Genomic DNA, 21811 nt, shown 5'->3' with positions numbered 1-21811 from the left:
AATTTCTTTTTTTCCATTGTCAGATTTTTGTTTAGCTTGTTACATCAATTCAGATCTCATATTGTCTTTAAAGTACTTGAAACAAGACATTTCTCTGGACTGCTCAGGTGAATGTGGCTCATATCAAGTGTGCTAATCCCATTTTGACTTAAAATGAGACAAAAACACTTGATAAGATTTCACTTTTATGTGACGCAGCTGTTCCTTTGAGAAGTTAATCACAAGAAATCTGCAATAAAAACGGTGAAAATGTTTAAAGTTATCACAATAAATGATGATGAATTAAAAAAAATCGTGCAGCTCTTTCTCCTCACTGTGCACATTCAGCCTGTTTCAGTAGCCACGTTTACATCGACTCAAATATTCCACTTTCATTTGGTTTATTTGCTCAAACAGAAAGAATTTAACCTTTATATTCACCTCATTCTGAAAGAAAAGAGCCAATGGAAATATAATGGAGTCGAATATTCCTTTCCCCAAACCGATTGAGGTTTCATGTATCCACTCAAACAGAAAGTTGTCAGGGTGCGTTCTTTCAGAGCATGCTCAGATATGACGTAAGACGCAACTAGAGACGTTCCTCAACTTTAAAAATGGCGGCGAGCCGTCAGCACTGGAGGAAAGTTTGTTTTTGATCCAAACTTTGAAAGAAATGAACATAGTTTTAAGACTGGACGGACGACAAACTGACAACACAGAGTTATTCAAATAAGTGAAAGAAAAACTCTGTGATAAATCTCGTGATGTTTATGTTTTTCTGCGCATGCCCCATTGACTATTCTGTTTGATTACAGCGGCGCATGTAGACCAGAGACTGGAATATTCCTTTTTATGTATACTATTGTTTTCAAAAAAATTATTCAGAAAGAGGAAAAACTGCTCATGTAACCGTGGCATCTGAGTGAGTATCTCCCAGGTGTCCTCAGATTAACTGGGTGAGCTGAAACGATGCCTTTAGCTGCTGGTGGATGCAGATCTGTTTCTTTAACCTCTTGTTAAAGCTCCCCTCAGAAACTTTGGCATGTGGTGGATTTGGCGCCCCCTGTGGACAAAGCTTTAACTCTTTTTTCTGCTCTATCTGGTGTAAGTTGTTAATTTTTATTTATCTTTGCAGCGAGGAATGTGAGCGCAGACATGTTGATCAGGGTGTTGTGAGACACTCAAACTCTGTCGGGGATTTTTAAATCAAATATTTACAGGATTAATTCATTAATGGATAAAAACTCCTCACAGCAGCTTTAATCAATGTGTATAGGGACGGGAACCTTTCACATTTGGATTGATACGGTACCGGTGCCTGGTACCTGGCTATTGGTACCGGTACTCAACGGTAACAGTTTTCCCTACTGTTTTGTGTTTGTGTGTGGTAAAAAAATATTTGTTTAATAATATTTTTTTTTTTCAACTTAACATATTTATTCTTCAATATATAACCTTGCAATGCTGTGTTCATGTTCAGCGTGGAAAATCTCCTACTCTTCTACTCGCTCACAGTCACAAGGATGCATTTAGGTACCAAACATGGTATCTTTTAACTTTTACGCAAATTGGTACCTGGTACTTTTGACAGAAATTGGTACCTAGTTTAGTACCAATCCCTAACTTCCTCCAGCTCAGCTCCTGTGTCTTTAAGAGTCAGGCTCAGATCTGACCTCTTATAAACACACATCTTAATCTAAAATCTTTTCTCATCATCGTCTTTATATTCAAACTAAACTTATCTGTGTCAGAGTTCGCTCAGTTATCGAAGCATCAGGTGTTAAAGTTTGTTTTCTCAGACATGTCTCTCATGTGTGTGTGTGTGTGTGTGTGTGTGTGTGCAGACAGATCCAGCTATAGCTGCATGACTGTACTTTAAATGTGTGTGTGATTGTCTGAGGAAGAAAAAGTGAAACAATAAGAACATGTCTTCTGCTTTTGTCGGCCTCCAAATTAATTTCACCACTAGCTGTGCCTCAGAGTCGTTTTTCCTCCTCCTGCCTGAAGCCGGGGGTTCAGTCTGGGCACAGATACAGGGTGTTCTTAAGAAAAGCACACAGAGGCACCCCCTGCCACCACAAAACACACACACACACACACTCACACACACTAACAACCAGAAAACACAGACACAGAATCAGAGCAGGACCAGAAACAGACAAATCAAAAGGAGGACGGACAGCTTGTTTCTCCCCAAACGCCCAAACCGTGCCCCTTTTCCCCGTGAAGCTGAAGGTCGTGCTGCACTCAAACAGGAAGTGCTTTGATGCTTGCCAAAATATCATTAAGAACTTTCCCACTATGATGATATTAAAACAGTTCTAATTAAAAAATGTCAGCATGTCTGGAGAGGGAAGGAGAGACACAGACGAGCAGAAAAAAAAAGAGAAAGAGGAAAAAAGGTTTGGAGAGTCTGTCCCGAAGCTTTCAGCCCCTTTCATTCTGGACGTGTGGAGCACCCGGCTTTAATCTGAAGTGAGCAACCAACAAAACAGAGAAATGTCTTACGCAGGCACTTTTTAGGAGCTGTTTGTTTGTCATTTACCTTAAAATTGAGCAGGCCCACAGCGGTTTCCACAAAGGTGACCAGGCGCAGGGGCTCTGTCAGCGGCCGTCCTTTCAAGTGGCGCTGAAACCTGTCAACAAACTAAACACAGGGACGCTCTCATTAACAGGACACAACACAGCTCACACACTCAGAGTAAACTCCTCTGTGTCTCTGCAAATGCATTAACTGCAGGAGAAAAAAGAGGAAAACCCACACAGAGAAACAGCGAATTCAAAACTGCAAGAAATGAATTTAAGCTGCAAAACCACATAAATGATATGTCACATCCTTCAAAATCCACTGTGGGTGAGACAGACAGGCAGGCAGGCAGGAGAAAGAAAGGAATCTCATCGCGCAAAAACTCACTTTTGATAGGAATCTTGACACCTTTATTACCTGCACCGTTCCCATCTGAGTCCTTATTCAGAAACACATCTGTGAGGGTTCAAACAGCGGAGGCAGCCGGCGCAGGAGAGCAGCAACAAAAGCAGGTGAAATGAAATATTTTACATTATCACCAGGGTTCCCCCCTCCGTCTGAAGTCTTCCTCCTCTACCTCCTCTAACAGGCTCTGCACTACTACAGCATGTGTTCCCCTGAGAGCGTGCACACATGAAAACCTGCACACGCACGCACGGCACATGCATACACACGGCCAGGCGCAGAAGAAACAAAATCGTGAAAAAAGGGAGAAGAAACAAGATTTGGGATGTCTTTGAGTGTGTTTTACTGCGACATTATTCTGCTCTGCAGCCCGTCCTTCCTTCCATGGCGGGGAACAGGCGGGCTGCAGCAACAATCAGAGAGTGATGTGACACTTTGCTGAGGCCTTTATTCTGCACGACTCCTGCTAATATGCAAGCTCACCTAAGTAGGGCTTTAAAACCAAGTTTAATTCTTTGAAGACCAAAGCGCTTCAATTTTTTCCAACAGACCAGTTCACAGCGAGCCCTGGACTGCCAGTGGGGTAGCCCAAATTCCAAAATCTATCATCTGGAAACACACAAAAGCCCCCTCCGTCAGATATTTCCTTTCAAAGCCAGTCAAAAAAAAAAAAAAAAAGGGAGGAGAGGGCGCAAAAGCTGCGAGTAGAAATCTGTCTAACCTCGTGTCCCCCCTTCCTCTCCTCTGTCTCACTCCCTCTTTGACACACCAGGGGAAAGACAGATATAAATAACCTCAGGTACAGCTTCGCTATTTCCCCAAATGAAGAGCAAAATAACCCCGGTGCTCGCACTCACCACTCTTGTTCTCCCCCCCTGACAAAAAGTGAAAGAGAGGGCCTCCATTGAAGGATTTCAGAAAAAATAGGGGCAATTTTAATCATCTCTCCATTCAATCTCAGTTGGATAAATCATATCTGAGAGATTTGCATAAATACAAACCATCAAAGACTTTTCATCTTCAAAGAGGTTTTCAAGACCCAATAGGCTTTGTACTGTAATCATCTGAGGTCACAACCCTGTGGGAGCAGGGCTGCTATGGCAACATAAAAACTAACGCTGGGGGCTTAGCATAATATCCCCCCTCCCTCGCAAACACAGGAAGGGGTGGGGCTGGGGGGTCCGAGAGGGAAGTGTGAAAAGAGGGTGTAGATAAACCTGTTTTGGTGACAGAGGAAACCAGATAGCTGATATTACAAACACAGATTACAAACGCCGACACGGCTACGGCAAGCGGGAAGCTGTTTGGATCCATCTGACAGAGAACACGGCCGCTCTGATGACACGTTTCTGTCCGTCTCCTGCTTTTCTGCTCCTGGAGGGCCCGATTCAGCCGCCGTCCAGATCCCGCATTGTTCCTCCGGCGCGTACAGCAGCCATTAGCCCTCAATGGCTCTCCAAACTAGCACTCTCTAAGATGTTTGAATTGGAAAAAAAGAAGAAATAACACCTCTTCTTGCCATTCAAAGCCACGCTACAAACAAGCCCTCTGACAATTTTCACCACCCAATCATGAAAAGAGAAGGAGGGCGAGATGGAGCCGGAGAAAGGAGGCTATAGTGGGACAAGTTTCAATTAATTTTCTTCAAAAGGGGGCCAGATTAAATGTTTCCGGCCTGCTGAAGTGTTCATTTCACAGAGGGGAAGCGGAGAAAGGGATGAGGGGAGGGGACGGGAGGAGGAGTAGAGGAGGAGGAGCGGGACAGGGTGCGATTCTTTCAGTCCCACTGCACACCAAATAGTGCGGTGGGCAAAGAATGCACACGGCTCCGAATCTGTGTGAGAATTGTCCCCGAACAAAAGGAGGGAGTTACGCCTGTTAAAGCCCAATAAGGCCTGTCAGTCACACAAGAGCCGGGGGAGAGGAGGAAGGCAGAGCTAAAGGTTTCCACACAAAGGGGAACAAGCAAGTCCATCTTTTAGCCACAAATCAGTCTGCACAATCCACAGCTCTTATCAATAAAAGGAGGAAAATAAACAAGTGAGGGATTTACTGCGCCGTCCTACGAGAGGGGAGAGACGCAGGCTCACAGCGCAGAGACGTGTGAGGGAGACAGGAAGAGGACGGCGCTGGGATTAGAGCAGCAAACACCAGAGAGACACGGTCCAATCCAGATCTGGAGAGTCCTCCACGACTAAGGCCGTAAACCCAGAGAGCAAACAGTCACAGAGCACTCAGAGCGCTTTACGGCAGAGCGGCTGAAGATGGAGCTCAGAGTGACAACAGGTCCACAACACAGGGGGCGCTGTGGACGAGTGATGATAACAGAATCACATGATTTACACATGATTTAATCCAAACAGGCCTTATGCACAAGCTAGCATGACGTATATCTGGTTAAAAACAGGTGGCATGTAAACTTCCTGTTAGCGTAGAGCGACGCGCTACAGAAGATAATTATTAAATGTTAGTTGTCGAATCATCCAAAACAGTGACTAATCCTCGTTGCTGTGTGGTTGATATTAATTTTAATGTTTATGGTTTTAATTGTGGCTTGATTTTTAACACACTACGTATGATTGTACATATTTGTCCTTTTAAAGACAGGATGACAGCTCTTTCAGCGTCTCCAAACCGCTGCTGTGAGCTGTAGCAGAGATAAAACACGTTGGATGGACTGAAAATGAATCTCTTGTGAGGAAGTTATGAACACTTGTTTGTGTTTTCAGTGATTAAAGTTGATTTTCTACTGGAAAAAGTTTTATCGATGTATGCTAACGGCTAGCATATTAATAGAATTCCCAATGTATGTTAGCATTGAGCTAGCACCAAGTGCTCTATATCGTTTTTACAGCTCCACAGTTTCATTTAGCAGACGCTTTTGTCCAAAGCAACTTCCAACACAAGCAAGAATTTAGATTTAGCTCGTCAGTGCTAATTTTTTGTGTTTTCTTTGGGTTAAATGTTAAAGTATCCATTGATAACCCTTTATGAGTGGAGTAGACAAGGATTCTCAACTGCTCCAGGTATCTTTGACCAATCAGAAGAGCCCCTGAGGCTTTATCCTGATTGGTTGAGGGGCGGCGCTTCGTCCTTCATCGCGATTGGTTGTAAAGCTCTTCGTTCTCGTGAACGCGCATGAGGAAGTCCTGGCTCGCATTTTTACCTGCCTTGTTGGACTTCCAACCACAAAAACACCAAGGAGTTAAACGAGGACAGCACGAAGAAGAGTGTTTCGAAGAGCAGAGTGTTTTGATATTGTGATGTGTGTGTTCTTGTGGGAGGGGCTAAACTTGCGTAAGGGTGTGATGTCAGGGGCTGTGCTGGTTTTCAAACCGCCATCATACCTGGGTAATCCTGCCTACGGCACCTTTAAGTGCAGGATTTTTAAATAAAAAAATAATAATTAAACTTTAATTTTTTTTTTTTAAGGTAGTGTAGAATAATCTGGTCAACAAACCACATTAATTGCTACAACAATTTACTTCAACCTTCAGCAACATTCAGTAAAATCACCAAGAGCTGAGTCTCAGACCTCCTGACTCCTCCTCCTCCCCCTGAGGACAAAGAGGAGAAGGCTCAGATTAAGGTCTAAGTGTTCCCTGAACAGATGAGTCTTCAGACATCTCTTAAAGTAGAAAGGGACTCTGTGGATCATATAGAGTTAGGGAATTCATTCACCATTCAGGAACAACAGAGGAGAAGAGTCTGGCTAGAGATTTGGAGCAAGCACGCAAGCAGAGCGTAGAGGATCAGAAGTGTGGACCTGGATCAGGGACCGTAGACATTTTTGTTGGATTCAGAGCTATTTCACACGTTGAATGGATTAAAAATGAATCTCTTGTGTGAGACTATTAAACTTGTTTGTGTGTTTATTGATGAAAGTTTCCATTTTACTGAGAGACTGCTGAACTACTTGCTCACACAGTCTCTCACAGAGCAGCGAGAGTCTCCGCCTCTCTGAAGGTCATGTGACCAACCTGGTTTGTTATTAATTCTTTAACATTATTCAACCATTTCAGTGTTTTATCCTTCCTGTATCCATAAGTTTTAACCCTGTTGCTGCCATTAGAGTTAAAATTAGCACATTTAACTCAGGTATAACTTTGACATGACGTCTTTGCAGTATTTCAAATCAAACACGGAGCTCAAACGATTTGGAAACCATTAAAATCTGTTGTAATTAAACCTTAACTCAGAGTTTAAACGCCTGTGCAGTCGGTTTTTGTATTCCGGGTTAATTTTTTAAAGCCTGCAGAGCTTTACAGACTTTTCCCCGCCTCTTATTTTTGGGAAGCGGTGGAGGTAGAAGTTGCTCCACTGGGGAAGAAATTCAGAGAACACCTGTCACCAATTACAGCTGGAAGAAAGAAAGGCCAGCAGGAAGTATATGTGTTCTAATTAAAAGCACTAGTTAAAAACTTCCTGCCCTTTTCCAAAGAATGTGTGTGTGAGAGTGTGTGTGTGTGTGTGTGTGAGAGTGTGTGTGGGAGTGTGTGTACGTACAGAAACAATCAGTAAATCAGCCAATTAAACACGTCTCAGTCAGCTGCTCAGACGTGGAGCAGGAACGGGTCAGAAACGACGGATTGGAGCAGAGATGGGTTCGGATCTGGAGGTGGATGAATCACCTTTGGAGCGTTTGAGGACAGAGCGCGCTCAGAAAGCAGACGCTAACCTGTTTCCTCTGGCTAACTGAGCTAGCTGAGCTAACCGCAGCATATGGAGCTGATCAGAAAGGCCCACATTAATGATGTCACTGTCTCCTGACCTTTGAGGACCTGACATCCGTACAGCGCCTCTTTATAGAGAGCCAGAGGGATGGAAGAGCCCAGAGGACCGGCTCTGGACCAGGACACAGGTCCAGCTTTTGGGGACAAACTGCTCATTCCACAAAAACTACAAACGTAGTTTATGCAAATTTATTTCCTCAGAGCAATCGCCAACGACACATTCAAACCTGAGCAGCTGGGAGGTTTTAACTCACTGTACCTGCGTATTTCAGTCTGATTAAATCAGGTCCCACAGACCTCATAGACCAGTCTGCAGAGGAGGTCTAAGTGAGTCCAGTTTGGGAGAAGGCCCCGTTGTGTTGTTACAGAGAGCTATCAGGCTTCTGAAGCTAATCCGAAGAAATGTCATCCGTTTCTTGAGCAGCAGCCAAGAAAAACAGGCGGCCTGTCCCTGAGTCCTGCGCAGGGATCGATTCCCTCTTCTCTGGGATGTGGGGAAGCTTGTTTTGATTGCTTTGAAGGTTCCTGCGGTTTCTCCTTACCGCCTGACTCTGAGCAGGATCGGCAGAGTGTTTTTAAAAGACACCCGGAGGTAAGGAGAGAAATCTGAGGGTTTACTGAGTGCCGTTTGGATCTTTCATGTGAAGAAACTTTGAGTTTTGTTGACATCAAACATGACGATCACATGACTCTGACTCAAACACAGTCTGATGTGTGTCACCTACCCACTGCACCTCCTGCGTGTCCTCCACTTTGGGCAGCATGATGGCAGGAGGCAGGACCTCGGCTTGCAGGATGACCTGGAGGTCGGCTTCAGCCAGTCCACTGGACACAGAGTTCACCCTCACACACTTCTCCGTCCGGCCCAGGTCCAGCTCCGCCAGCATCCTGGGTATGGTCTCCCTGGCTTCAGTCTGCACCCATCCAACACAGAGACAGAAATAAAGCTTTGAATCAGAAACAGAGACACGGCTAACCTGGCTCAGCTCCTCTGAGTGATCACTTCCTGAAGATTGACCAGAAAAATAAAGAGAATAGAAATGAGTTGTTTTCAACAAATGCATGGATATAAATCACTTCCATTCACTAAAGAAAGACTAAACTGTCAGACAGAGCAATAAAAGTCTGATTTCCCTGAAGGAAATGTTCCTCTTTAAATGATATTGGACGTTAAACATGACCACAGGAACAAATGTCGCATTAAGAAGACAAATTATAGGAGATCAGAACAGGTGATGGATAAATTATCCCTCAGTCTGAAGAAATAACGTGGATATGAGGCGTTTACATGAACATGGCTCCTGTCAGAGCCTGATGCATACAGTACAGACGTAATGAGCTGAACTCAGGCCCTGCGCTCCTTCAATGCCGGCTTTGTGTGAGGAGTCGAGGAGGAAGAGACACGAGGAGGATGGGAAAATCAAAGGCCAAACTTCTATCAGTAACACAGTAGCACACGCCGCCGTATTCAAACCAGATGCTGGGCCACGAGGACGGACGGGAAGAGGAGGTAGAGGAGGGAGAGGAGTCCGGCCGGGGAGAGCAGCCAGAGGCTCTCTGGGAGAAATGTGGTCCGAGTTAGAGCGGCGAGAGGAAACGGTAGCTTAGGAGACGTCAGGTCAGATCAGAGGCTGGAGACTGTGAGTGCTCCTGTGTGTGTGTGTGTGTGTGTGTGTGTTTGTGTGTGTGTGTGTGTGTGTGTGTGAGAGTCATATAGACGTTTAAATCATGATCCTTTACCTGCTGCTACTTTAAAAACTCAGAAATGGTCCTTTAAGGAAAATATCTACTGCTCCTACTCTTTGATAAGCGACTGATGAGTTTGTTTTTACAGGGATCAAAGTTTCAAAAAAAACTTTTTTAAGACTTTAAGCTGTTGTTAGCATCTCATGTTTAACAGCTGTAGTTTACATTTTAAGAGAAATCTATTGACGGTTTATTGGCGTCCACATTCCCACAAGTAACAGCAGTTATTCTAGGCCAACCGGCAGAAATAAACATGAACTTTTTCATCATTATCAAAATTTAGGACGTGTGCCTGAGATTGTGTGATTTCCACATCACAACACATGGTGCCTTTTAATTTACTTTGCAGAGCAGATGAACTTGCATGATTCATCATCTAAAATCCTGCATGTCAATCTCACCAAGCTCCAATAGCTGAAAACTTCAGCGGCTGAATGCTCAACGGCCCAATCAGGGGACAGAGGTGGGAGCTGCAGACGTGACGACAGCAGGAAGCGACTGCACATTTGAAAACAGCGATGGGTTGGTTAACTTTGAAGGTTCAGTCCCTGATAACATTTCTGAACAGCTCTTACCCACATGGACCATTTCTGTGGCGGATACATGGAGCTGTCCGCATGTCAGGTTAGTTTGTGATGGTCGCGAAAATAAATATTCATGGATACTGTCGGAGTCAGAGCTTCAATACCAAATTTAACAACTCATAAAATCATAATTAAGACTTTTTAATACTTTTTCAAGACTCTGCAGACTCCCTGTTAAAGTAAAAATGGAGTCTGTTTTATAACAGTTTTAGGCCCCCTTTACACAACGTTTCATCCAAAAACACTAAAACGCAGTGAAAAAAATCTATTTACACAGAAACGCTGATGGACTGAAAACACTGTAGTGAGCATGCCAGGCCTGTAGGTGGCGCTGTAACTGTCTTGTCCAGAGGCAGCTTTTGGTAGATCTCCTCTGAAGTAGAGTTGATCATCTGGTGTGTTGGTGAATGCTAAGTTAAAAGTGGAGCAACAGATGCTCATTTAGTTCAAGACAGTCACAGATTCAGCAGATTGAGCAGCACAAGCTCAACACGGGAGATCACCACCATCCTAACAACGGGATTGTTGGACTCATGGTTTGACTGTTGTATGCGCTTGCGCGAAGCTGCATGTGACGTCAGCGTTTCCACTGAAAAGCTGGCTCACTGTTAACACGGCAACGGTGTCGGGAGAGTTTCAGAAAAATCCCACTCTGGAGGCTGTATTCAAAAGTTTACGTTTAAGATCGGCTGAATCGCAACAAAAATTTTGTGTTTCACCCTTAAACCGTTGTTGTGTAAACGGCCCCTAAAGCTCCAGTAAGGAACTTTTGGTTTGTGTTGATTCTGGCGCCCCTTGTGGGAATACAAACAACCTTTTATTACCTTACAGATTCTGTCCTGTACTTGTAAAATCTCATCACCAGGGGTGGTGCTATGGGTGGGCCCAGAGGTCCAAGGCCCACCCAAAACTTTTCTTTGATTTTTTTTTTTTATTTATTAGGGTCCTCAGCCTGAGGAGAGGGCACCTTCTAGCAAGAGCTGGAAAGTGCCCTCTGCGGAAGAAAGCAACGCCAAAATGTTTGTCTCATTTTGTTGGACACAGTGGAGGTAAAACCTTGACAGTGGAGTGGAAACCAGCAGGACCCGTATATAATTATTTTTTAATAGATTTAAAAGAAGAATTGTGGATTTTTTTTTTCATTTCTCGATTGTTTTATTAGTGTTAGATGTCTCTGTGAAACGAACAGAGTAATGACATTAAGCCCCATGTTATACAGGAAGGAATTGAGAATAGTTTCAGGAAAGGCTGAAGAGTTTGTTTCTTCTTATTTAACCCCAATCTTTCAGCCAATAATAAACACACCCAAAAAAAACAAAAAACAAATATCAAATGTTAAAGGTGCAAAAAGCAGCTAAATTTGCTTTGAAACGACAAATCGTGACAGTGGTTTATCGGTCAGTCATTTTTATTAATTCAGTTAGTGATCCACTGACTTTCGAAATCTAAGGCCCAGCCAAACCTAAACTCCTGTTTCTTTATGAGAGATACGGAGATATCAGATATTGATTATGTCGTCTGATTCAGTTTGATACTTGATGACTGCTGTAAACAAACATCTGAGCTGAATCTCTCGTCAATCACTCAGAGACATCAGCGAAGTGACGAGCACGAAGGAGAAACCAGAGACAGATCTAACACGCAGAGCCCATACATCACAGCGTCTTGTAAAAAGCAGAGTAAAGCCAGCTTATGGGGATCCTCAGGGGTCAGGGGACGGCTTCAGAGACAGAGCGCGCCTCGCTCTGATCTCCAGGAATGCAGAACTGTACTTGATAGTCCCAACACCCCTCCAGTATCAATAAAATCTGGTATCAGAGTACATATCAAAGATTGGCTCCTGTTTAACGGGGGTCAGGAGCGGGCTGGGGTGCTGCGTGTAATCTGTGTCTGTCTTTGCTTCACTCAATGAGACTAGAGGGATTGTGGCCGCGTATGATGAGTGCGCTGTGATCTTTGCCTCGTACTCAGGTTTTGCTGTAACCTCTCAGTAACTCTCTGTAACAGGCCGCTTTCATAAGCCCCGGTCCGGCCCTGACTGTACGCGGTAACTTAAAACGGATGGAGCGATTTACGCAGCCATAACTCAGAGTTCATAAACCTGCTACTTGGTGGATAAATTTCTGCCGTGGTCGTCGGCGTGCTCCATGAGGAGTGGAGGGAAATCGATCTGTGAGAACCGTTAGCCGCCTCAAACACCAGGAGTCACATGGATCCTTGACCAAAGAGAGTAAACAGCGGCGCAGAGATGATCAAAAAGCAGTTGGTGACACTCACAGAGCAAGTAGGCGGCGGAGGGCTCAGGGTCTAAAAATGAAACCAGACACGGCTCATTGTGAGGACTGTCTCCTCCTGAAAGCAGACACCAGGAATAGCTCAGAGGATGGCCAGGTCAGCGCGCTCCACCCTTTCTTTTATCCACATCACTCTACAGTGGAAGAGATTATTCTGCAGACACCTTGACCCCCGTGGGCTCGGCTACTCGGAGCGTGAATAAAGCCCTTTGAAAAGCAGATATTTTACATTAATGGACGGCCATCCAACAAGTTGCTTCAAAGCTCCCTCCCCAATCACCTGGTGTCCCACAGAGCGCCCGCTCCCACGTCAGCTCCATCTCCTCTTTGATTCCCTCCATCATTAGACACCGACACACAGGCGGGCGGCGGCGAGCGGGCGGCCCGAGCAGGCACGGCCGCCCAACGCACAGACGCTCACAAGAAGCTTTTTCAAGTGCAGAGAGGCTGACCTTCCTGGGAGCGGGGTCAGCTCCTTAACACACAGCCTGAGCCCGGACGCTGAGGATCCTACAGAGTGCCGTGTGTACGTGACGCAGCGTGGAGGCTGCCTTGTAGACGCCACATCAGACCAGAGCGTCCAAACTGATGAGTGTACAGTCCACAGTAGATCAGGGACGTCCTGCCACGCCGCCACGCAGCTACACACAAACAACGCCAAACAAGGCCTGTGGAGGACCTCTGGAGTTTCACGGACTGTCCCTTTATTCAGTCTCAATTAGAGCCTAGTGTGGGTTCAACAATCCCACTGTAGCACTGAGGCAGAAAGAGGAGGATATAGTAACAGTTCCAGGTGTCAGCGGTGCATTCTGACCCCAGGAACTTTCCTCAGGAACTGGGGACTTTCCTCAGGAACTGGGGACTTTCCTCAGGAACTGGGGACTTTTGGAGGAACTGGGGACTTTTGGAGGAACTGGGGACTTTTGGAGGAACTGGGGACTTTTGGAGGAACTGGGGAAACTGATCTCTACTCACTGAAAAGCTCCAGGGGATGGGAACTACTTTCCTACAAGCTGGATGTTTCTGAGGCCCCGTTTACAAGCAACGTTTCATTTGAAAACGCTAAAATGCAGTGAGAAAAATCTGCGTTTACACGGAAACACTGAGGGGTTGAAAACGCTGTAGTAAGCATGCCAGGCCTATAGGTGGCACTATAACTGTCCTGTCTAGAAGCAGCATTTGGTAGTTCTCCTCCAAAGAAGATTTGAGGCAATCATCTGATAATTTGGTGAATGCTAAGAGCAGAAGTGGATCAACAGACGACAACAAGGCCGTTTTCAAAAGTTTGGCTAAAACGCCGTTTCCGTGTAAACACGAGGCCAAAACGCAACAAAACTTTTCCGTTACATTCTAAAACTGTTGTCATGTGAACAACCCCTTCCTCTCTGTCATCACACACATCTGTGATTGACGTGGTTTCATTTTCCTTGAAAAGCCTTCGCCGTTGTCTTACTGCCCTCTACTGGTCTGCCAGTGCAGTGCAATTCATTTTATTTTCCTAGATACTTCACTGACTTGATTGGGTCGTCACCCTACAGTGGAAAACACTGGGCCATGTAAACAATTTAGTTCCTGGGAACATTTGACCAGGAACTAAATGTTTGAGAAAAACTGCAGTTCCTCGAGTGTCCACTTGAAGCTAACTCCAAAAACCGGGGTAGACCAGTGAGATCTCCGAGTTATGCCCCGTTTACATGACAACGTTTCATCAGAAAACACTAAAACGCAGTGAAAAAAATCTGTGTTTACACGGAAACGCTGAGGGACTGAAAACGCTGTAGTGAGCATGCCAGGCCTATAGGTGGCGCTACAACTGTCTCATAACTGAAGCAAAGCATGACGTCAACTGAAAACGCCGGCTCACCGTTTACACCACAATGGTATCGACAGCGTTTCAGAAAAATCCCACTCTGGAGGCCGTTTTCAAAAGTTTGTGTTTCAGGTCAGCTTGATTATGCCAAAAGACTACATCAGGAGCCATATTTTCCCATATTATGCACATCAAGTGAGTCAGAGAAACATTTCACCCTCTGCTGGAGAAAAGTGGAATTTTTTTACAATCCTGTTTATAAACAAAGAATTTGAAAAAAAAAGTTGTTGTTTTTTTTTTTTTTTTTTTTAAAGAATCTTGATTTCGGTATTGCCAAACAAAAAAAACAGATATTTTGTATTTTGTTTTCGTCTCCTATTTGTTTGTGTTTTCAGGCTTAGCTTTAGGCGCCGTTTGCACAACATTTTACCCAAAAACACAAAAAAACACAATGAAAAAATATCTTTGTAACTGAAAGGTAGTATTCATGCCTGGCCTGTAGTTGGCGCTATAACTGGCCTGCTGGCTCAGTAGTTTCATTTTTCTCGATACTTCACTGACTTGATTGGGTCTCCAGCCCAAACAAGGGGCCATGGAAACAAATTAGTTCCTGGGGACATTCGACCAGGAACTAAATGCTTGAGAAGCACGTGATGCATAAGAGGAACTGCAGTTCCTTGAGTGTCCACTAGAAGCTGACACCAAAAACCAGGGCAGACCAGTCAGTCTGAGTTAGACTCAATTGTATCTTGGAAATCATTTTAAAAAACGATGCAGTGCAAAAAAGAAGAAGCATGTACATTAAGCGACCGTACGTTCAGGTGTTAGAGCTGAGTTCCTCTTGTTTTAGAGCAGATCTGGTGAATTAGGCTGAAAATGGAGGGAAATCACGAGACTTCTTGTTTTTCTGTCTTTTTTTTTCTACCTTTGAGAGCTGGCGTTTTGCTCCCTGCTGTGCAGCTCGTGCTGCCATTTAAAATGAGCTGCAGAGTATCTCAGGTGAAGGCTGCCTGAAGTCTGACTGTGTACACATTTGTTCCTGCCTTTGTGTGTGTGTAAGTGTGTGTGTGTAAGTGTGTAAGTGTGTGTGTTGGCAGGTTTCAAGTCATCCTGGATGAGGTTTGACAAGTGACACGCTGCACTCCAGAAAGCAGGAGTGAGATGACTGACTAATTCAGGCTGCTCTGATAACTGAGACGTAGCCGCGGCAGATCCGGGCCCTTCAGTCCTGTCAGTCGGAGGCGCTCCGTGTTATCCGCTTCCCTGTCAGGGCGTTCAACAAGACGTAACTAGCAGGATAGAAGAGGGGGATTTGTAGACGCTGTAACCTGCTTGTCACTGCTGGTCAGAGCTGACAGGCTGAAGTGGAGGAGCAGCGAGTTATTACACAGTGTTTGTTCACTTTAATTGGCCATGAAAGACTCTCATTACAGCTCTTTGGTTACAGTTCATTACAAGTTGCATCGCCGTGTTTGTGGGGAATTAATTCCCAAGGCTACCGAGTCGTTTTGAAGGTAAGGTTTGGAAACATAGCGAGAATTATCTTAATTAAAATGATTTACTTAATTAGCTTCATTAGCGATTATGCATCAGTTTGTTTCCTAATGATTTACGTCTCATTTGCAACTCCCAGTACAGCTGTCTGCAGCAACCAAGTCAGACCAATTTACCGTAGGTCCAACTAGCACAGGGCTAATTATGACAGACATTATGTCTCTCTTTAACCAACTAATGATTGATTTATTTACGCAACTTACTTTGGGCTTCATTAGCGAGCTGCGGGGCGCGCTCCAGTCAGATTTAGTCCCTGATTGTTTCATCTAAGCAGCGTAAAAAACAACGGTGGTCTACTGACGTCTCCAGAACCTGTTCTCAGCTTGGCGTCATTATCACCTCTCGTGTCTGAGGTGATAATCAGGTGGCGTCGGTGTCAAACCCCAACAGTAAACTGTAAAAACATGTTTTGATGCGACGTGAAAAGCCAAACTCATGTTGCTTTCAGAGCGATAACAAACCCTCTGAGCCTTTTCTGGTGTTTTCCACCAGTCGACGGTCTCTGCTCAGCGCCGCTCGTTTCTCCTCTCCAGCACCAACATCTGCACCATCCCTCTCCACCTCCGCCCATCCTTTCATGTTTTCCTCCCCTCGTCGCCTTCTCCATCATCACTCCTCCAACTCTCAAAGTGTTACGTTGCGAAGCCCACGTAGCGCCGAGCGGTGCGGGCTGCGGCCGGGCCAGTGAAAACACAGGAGTGAAACAGGATAAAGAGAGAAGAAGAGAGGGCCTCTCTGTTCTCCGTGGCTCAGCACTTTCCGATCCTTCACCCGACCTCGGTGCACGCCTAACCCGGGGTATCTTGGGAAGCTTGGATGTAACCTCTGACTTGTTCAGAGATCTAGAAAAACAGTTTCACTTCTTTTGGATCCCTCCATCCTCTCTGTTCTCTGACAGCAGACGAAGCTTTCCAGCGCAGAGCCGTCATCACCCTGCTCTGCACCCTGACCTCACCGTGGCCTATCATGGCCTCCCGGAGGACTGCGATCGATACCTGACACAGCGACGCACACACACAGCGACGCAGCGACAGTCAGCTCGGTCTGGAATCCAGGGACTTTCTGATCTGGCGGGGACAGGGTCTATTTTCTGGCTGAGCGGCTCACATCCCATTTGTGAGTCTTGGCAGCCAGACTGGGAGTTTCTCCGAAGTCTCCTGGGTCCCACAAGTATACAAACACACACACAGGAACATGCATCTACACGGCGACACACACTAAATACAAATGTTCAGTATTCATAATTCAAGGGGCTAACATTATTTCCCAGGAGCTCTTTCTGTCAGGACTTGAGTCATTTGAATCCACTTAAAGGCGGCGCAGATCTCTCCGTGTCCTCTGGAGCAGCACACTGAGCATTGAGCAGAGGTCATGTATCCGTTGGCAGTTGGCTGCATAATTTATGTAAAGTTGAAAATCTCTGGTGTCAGACACAGTTCATGCATAGAGCAGAGCTCGTACACAGAATGTGGCGCTAACAGGAAACGGGTAATAGAGCGTAATGATGGCCTCCGCTCGCACCGTGGGCCGTCTCTCCTCCACTGAGCTGCTCTGACGGACGCCACGCGGGCCTGATGCAGGAAGGAAGTGAGTTCATATCCAGAACGTGAGAATTAAAGCAAAAAAAGTTAAACTTGTGATTAAAGAAGAAACATCAGTTAGGATTAAAAAAAGAGCCGAGGATCAGAAAGATGGAGATCTACTGAGCGCGTGCAGAGTGGTAAAACTTCCTTTTTTAGGCTGGGACGATACGCTATTCTCACAATTCCATTCTGTTACGAGTTTTGGGAGCTGATTTGATTTAGATTGCGAGTCTTTGATTTTGACGATTTTTGCAATTTTCAGTTTTCTTTTTTAAAGCCAGACCACAGGAAAAAGTTAAATGATGATAATAATGCCGACAGACTATATCAGGAGCCATATTTTTCCCTTAAAATGCACATCATTTAAGTCAAGGAAAAAACATTTCGCCCTCTGCTGGAGAAAAGTGGGAACTTTTTTTCCAATTTACAAAGAATTTGAATTTGAAAAAATTTTTTTTTTTTTTTTAACAAAGAATCCTGATTTTGATATTGTCACACAAAAAAAGTGATTTTTTTGTGTTTTTATTTTCTCCACCACTAAGATTTGTTCGTGTCTTTCAGGTTAAGCTTTAGGCACCGTTAGCACAACGTCTCACCACAGACTGTATAAAACATGGACGTAGTCTCGCTGACGTCACCTGTCTGTTTATGAAAAGGAAAATGAAGCAGATCGGCTATAGTGGCCATATTGGTAGTGGCAAGAGCTTGGTGTACAGTTATAGGGTGCCTGTCGGTCACGTGACCCTCAGCTGTGCCTCTTATTGGGCGAGCTCACAATCTTAATATCCTCTGAACGGCCGAGTTAGAAAAAAATTCACTCCCCGTACAGTGGGAGCTGGTAGTGAAATTAGCGACTCAGACAGGAGACGTTTTTTGAACCAGGCTGTAAATAGGTTAATTTCTGCTTTGAAAATGTTTTTTTTTTGTGGCTTGGTGTGTCTGTGACTTCCTGTACTTCAGGAGCCAGCCTCAAGCGAACACTCGAGAGACATCAGATTTTAGCTCTTCAGCATCGTCTCATATTCTTAGACTGGAGGTTGCCGCTTGGGTCCACTATTGTTGCTGTAGTTGTTGTCCGGTTTGCACATGGCAATTTAAGTTGCCACAATGAAAGTGTAATTTGCAAAGACGTCAGGATTTCCACCAAAAACTCTGGCTCGCTGTTCCATTCTGGAGGACGTTTTCGAAAGTTGAGTTTTAGCTCAGCTAAAATGCTGTTTCCCTGTACATGAGAGGCTGAACAGCAACAACACCTCCAAGTTTCATCCTAAAACTGTTGCTGTGTAAACAAACTCTCAGCTTCAGGTTTTAAAAACATCTGTGTGGTGTCGGCTCAAGCGACTGCACAGTTTCATCGTACTGCTGTTGCAACACTGATCTGCTCTACTTCTTTTCAAGTTTAACATCTGAATCCAAACTGAGTCCAAGCATCAGCGTGTAAAAGTGTTAACGTGACAATACTTATAACCACTGTTGTTACTGTGGGTCTCTGTACAAAGCCAATCACAGCGTGAAGCCACCAACAGCAGAAGAGCAGTTACCAGTTTGATGCTGAATTAGGAAGAAAATCTGATAAATCAACCTTATATTCAGTGCTATTTTGAAAATGTGATTGTTTTTTGCAGCAGTTAAAATGCTAACAGTGTCTGATAGAGGAAGTGAATCATCCTGGAGACAGTCTACATTTTCACGTTGATGTAGCAGCACATTAGTTTCCTCATAAAGCGGAGTCAGGGGCTCGTGCTGCAGCCGGGCTCTGATGAACAGCTTCAGAGGGCGATGATATCAGAGGAAGATCTGAGCCTGTTTATAGTAAATAAATTAATCTGCAGCTCTGAGAGGAGCTCCATCTCTGCTCCAACCACACTGAGAGCAGGACAGTGGAGCTCTGTCACGCCTGACTGACGTACAGTGAGCTGCTGACTGTAACACTGTGTGTGTGTGTGAGTGTGTGTGAGCTTCCTGTGTGTGTGTGTGGCTGTGTCTTCACTTCCCTGTGTGCATGTTTGTGTTCTGCACTCGGTGTCTACCCGTGTGTGTTTGCAGGCGCGTGCTGGTGCGCGAGAGGCGCTCCCCGTCGAGCCGGCCGCGCCACCGTGCCATCTGGAGAGGAAATCGAGTGTGAAGTACAGTATAGTTTGGGACCAAGCTCCGTGGCAGCGGCTCAGCAGTTAGTTCATTAGTTCCAAACTTCCAGGGATTAGGAGAGAGTCTCTGCGGCAGGGAGGCAGGGCGGTCAGGGAGGATGGAGGGACCCATGTGGGGAGAGGGGAGGAGGGGAGGAGGGGGGAGGAACACCAGGAGGAAAACTGGACCATAGGGCACGGAGAGAAGGAGAACATGAGAGATAAACAATCGTAACCCCGAGGACCCTGGCAAAGGGGAGAGGGGGACAATGAAGGAACAAGACAGCCAGGGAGGAAGAGGAGGAGGAGGAAGAGGAGGAGGGAGGAAGAGGAGGAGAGAGGACAGGTGTAGCCGTCAGTTCCGCTCCAGGGTTTCAACCTGCCCTCCCTCTTCCTCCACCCCACTGATCATACAGATATGATGATATGTGTAAGAGTGTTAGAGCAGTCAGCCTTGTCTTCCCCCCTCCTCCTCCTCCTCCTCCTCCTCCTCCTCCTCCTCCTCCTCCTCCCCTCTGGGTCTGTGGTGACAGTTAGCGAGCTCTGGGAGGCTCCTACCCTTTACTCCTTCTCTCATCTCCCTGCCTCTTCAGCAGCCAGTGTTTCTGCCAAGATGGAGCGCAGACATTTTCAGGAGTCAAAGCGGCAGGCAATTAAAGCCGGCGCTCCTGGATCGGGGTTTTCAGGGGGAGGGGGCCGGACTGACCTTCAGAGCTCACCTTTTTGTCATGAATATCTTTCTTTGTTTTAAGGTGAAGGTGACAGATAATGAAAAGAATACATTAATGAACACATAATGGGAGGGTGGAGGTGGGCAGCAGCTCCATTTAAGGCCTATCCAAGCAGACCCGCTAACTAACCCCACATTTCACCTCAAACCCCACGGTGGAGAGCTCCAACAGGCTGCGGAGGATATTCAGCTCAGGCTCAGATAAACTCCCAGAAGAAAAGAGAGACGAGTGTTTAGAGGATTGCTGACACCTGGCTGCTCTTGGCTCACAGAGCTGACGTTTGTTGGTGAATATAATCACAGCAGAAGTGATCAGGGAACATAAAACGTAGTGTCTGACTGTTTGATTCAGTTGGTTTTTAACTTTAAATCTTAATTTCACAAAATGAAAAGGTCAGGTTAGACGAGGGGTCTGCAAGCTTTACTTTCATAGGAGCCATTTTTCCTCAGCTCAGCTGGATTAAAGTCATTCAGGAGCCACAAAATCTACTTTATCTTCAAAATAAAAAGACAATAAAGTTTATAAAACTCTACACATGGTTAAAATCTAGAAAATAATTATCTTAGCAAGATTCTTTTAATTTACAAAATTTTAATTTGATGTCTTTATTTTTATTTTATTTTTAATAAATTTTCCACAATTTCTAAAAAATGATTGCATTGCATAAATTTGGGAAATTTTGAAATTTGCAAAAAAATCTATGTTATCTTTTAAGTTTGCAAAAATTGCAAAAATTTATGAAATCTAATTTAAAAAAAAATAAAAATATTTTGAAATCTAAAAATTGTAAAATTATTATTATTTTTTTAATTTCAAAATTTTTGAAAGAGTACTTGAATTTATTAATAGCACTCAACCTATCATTTTTAGTTGCTCTTCATGTTGTGTTTTAGTTTAAAGATGAAGCAAATTTAAATAAACATAAAGAGACAAGATGGTGCGGATGCAAGACAAGACGAAACAAATAGACACAGGGGTCATTTGTACATCGACAACAGCAGATTGGAGTGCAACTGTTCCTTATAATTTTTCATTGTTTGTTGAGCAACATGAAGAAGCTAACGACCAAAAAGTGACTTTTTTTAACTTAATATCACTCTTACGGATGGTAAGTGTCTCAGCTTTGTGAAACAGCATCAGTGAATGAAAGGGATCAGGGATGGAGGTACAGAGGAGGACTGAGGTAACACAGAGAGGAGTTTAGACACAACTGTCAGTTGATACTGAGACCACAGAGTCTGAGACCCGGTTCATAATAAAGGAACCAGAAAGCTACGTCCAGACAGAGAGCTGCTCCAAATCTATCAGAATATCAATGTTTATTTCAGAGTTACTAATGAAACCAATTAATATTTTAATCATATACTCTAATTTTACTTTGAACTTAAAATCTGTTTCTAGTTATCATGATGTCCATGTTTGGTCCTAACCTCGGCCCCAAACCAAATTTTTTCATGAAATAAGGAAAGTAAAACCTGGATTTAGAATATCAGCAGTTATTATTATTTATTTACAGACAAACCTGGTGACCTGAGGTGGATAAAGACGACACATTTAATGATACAACTGCTAAAGTCGCTGGTGTTTCAGTGTAAAGTGTGACCCTGTTAACTCGTGACTCTCAGCTGTTAATCACTGATTGGTTTAGCCGATTGCCAACAGTTAGCATGGTTGCTATTAGCTCTGAAACACCTGTAGCTCTGTAACAGTCAACACATGATAGATGTTAACTCTGTGGT

The 21811-nt window shown here is 44.6% G+C and overlaps 1 protein-coding gene across 1 annotated transcript in view; it reads right to left on the bottom strand.

Moving 5' to 3' along the window:
- clybl (citrate lyase beta like) overlaps positions 1–21811 on the bottom strand; it is a 195074-nt gene that overhangs the window by 131691 nt on the left and 41572 nt on the right. Inside the window, 2 exon segments of the mRNA XM_074694315.1 lie at positions 2525–2626; positions 8370–8558. Of these exon segments, the coding sequence (XP_074550416.1) occupies positions 2525–2626; positions 8370–8558 (291 nt within the window).

This window comes from Halichoeres trimaculatus, unplaced genomic scaffold (assembly GCF_033239565.1).
Source record: "Halichoeres trimaculatus isolate MK-OKI-2021-1 unplaced genomic scaffold, fHalTri1.1 fHalTri1_scaffold_19, whole genome shotgun sequence".
Taxonomy (NCBI): Eukaryota; Metazoa; Chordata; class Actinopteri; order Labriformes; family Labridae; genus Halichoeres; species Halichoeres trimaculatus.
The sequence above is the reverse complement of the archived record's forward strand: the minus strand, read 5'-3'. Positions and strand labels throughout refer to the sequence as shown.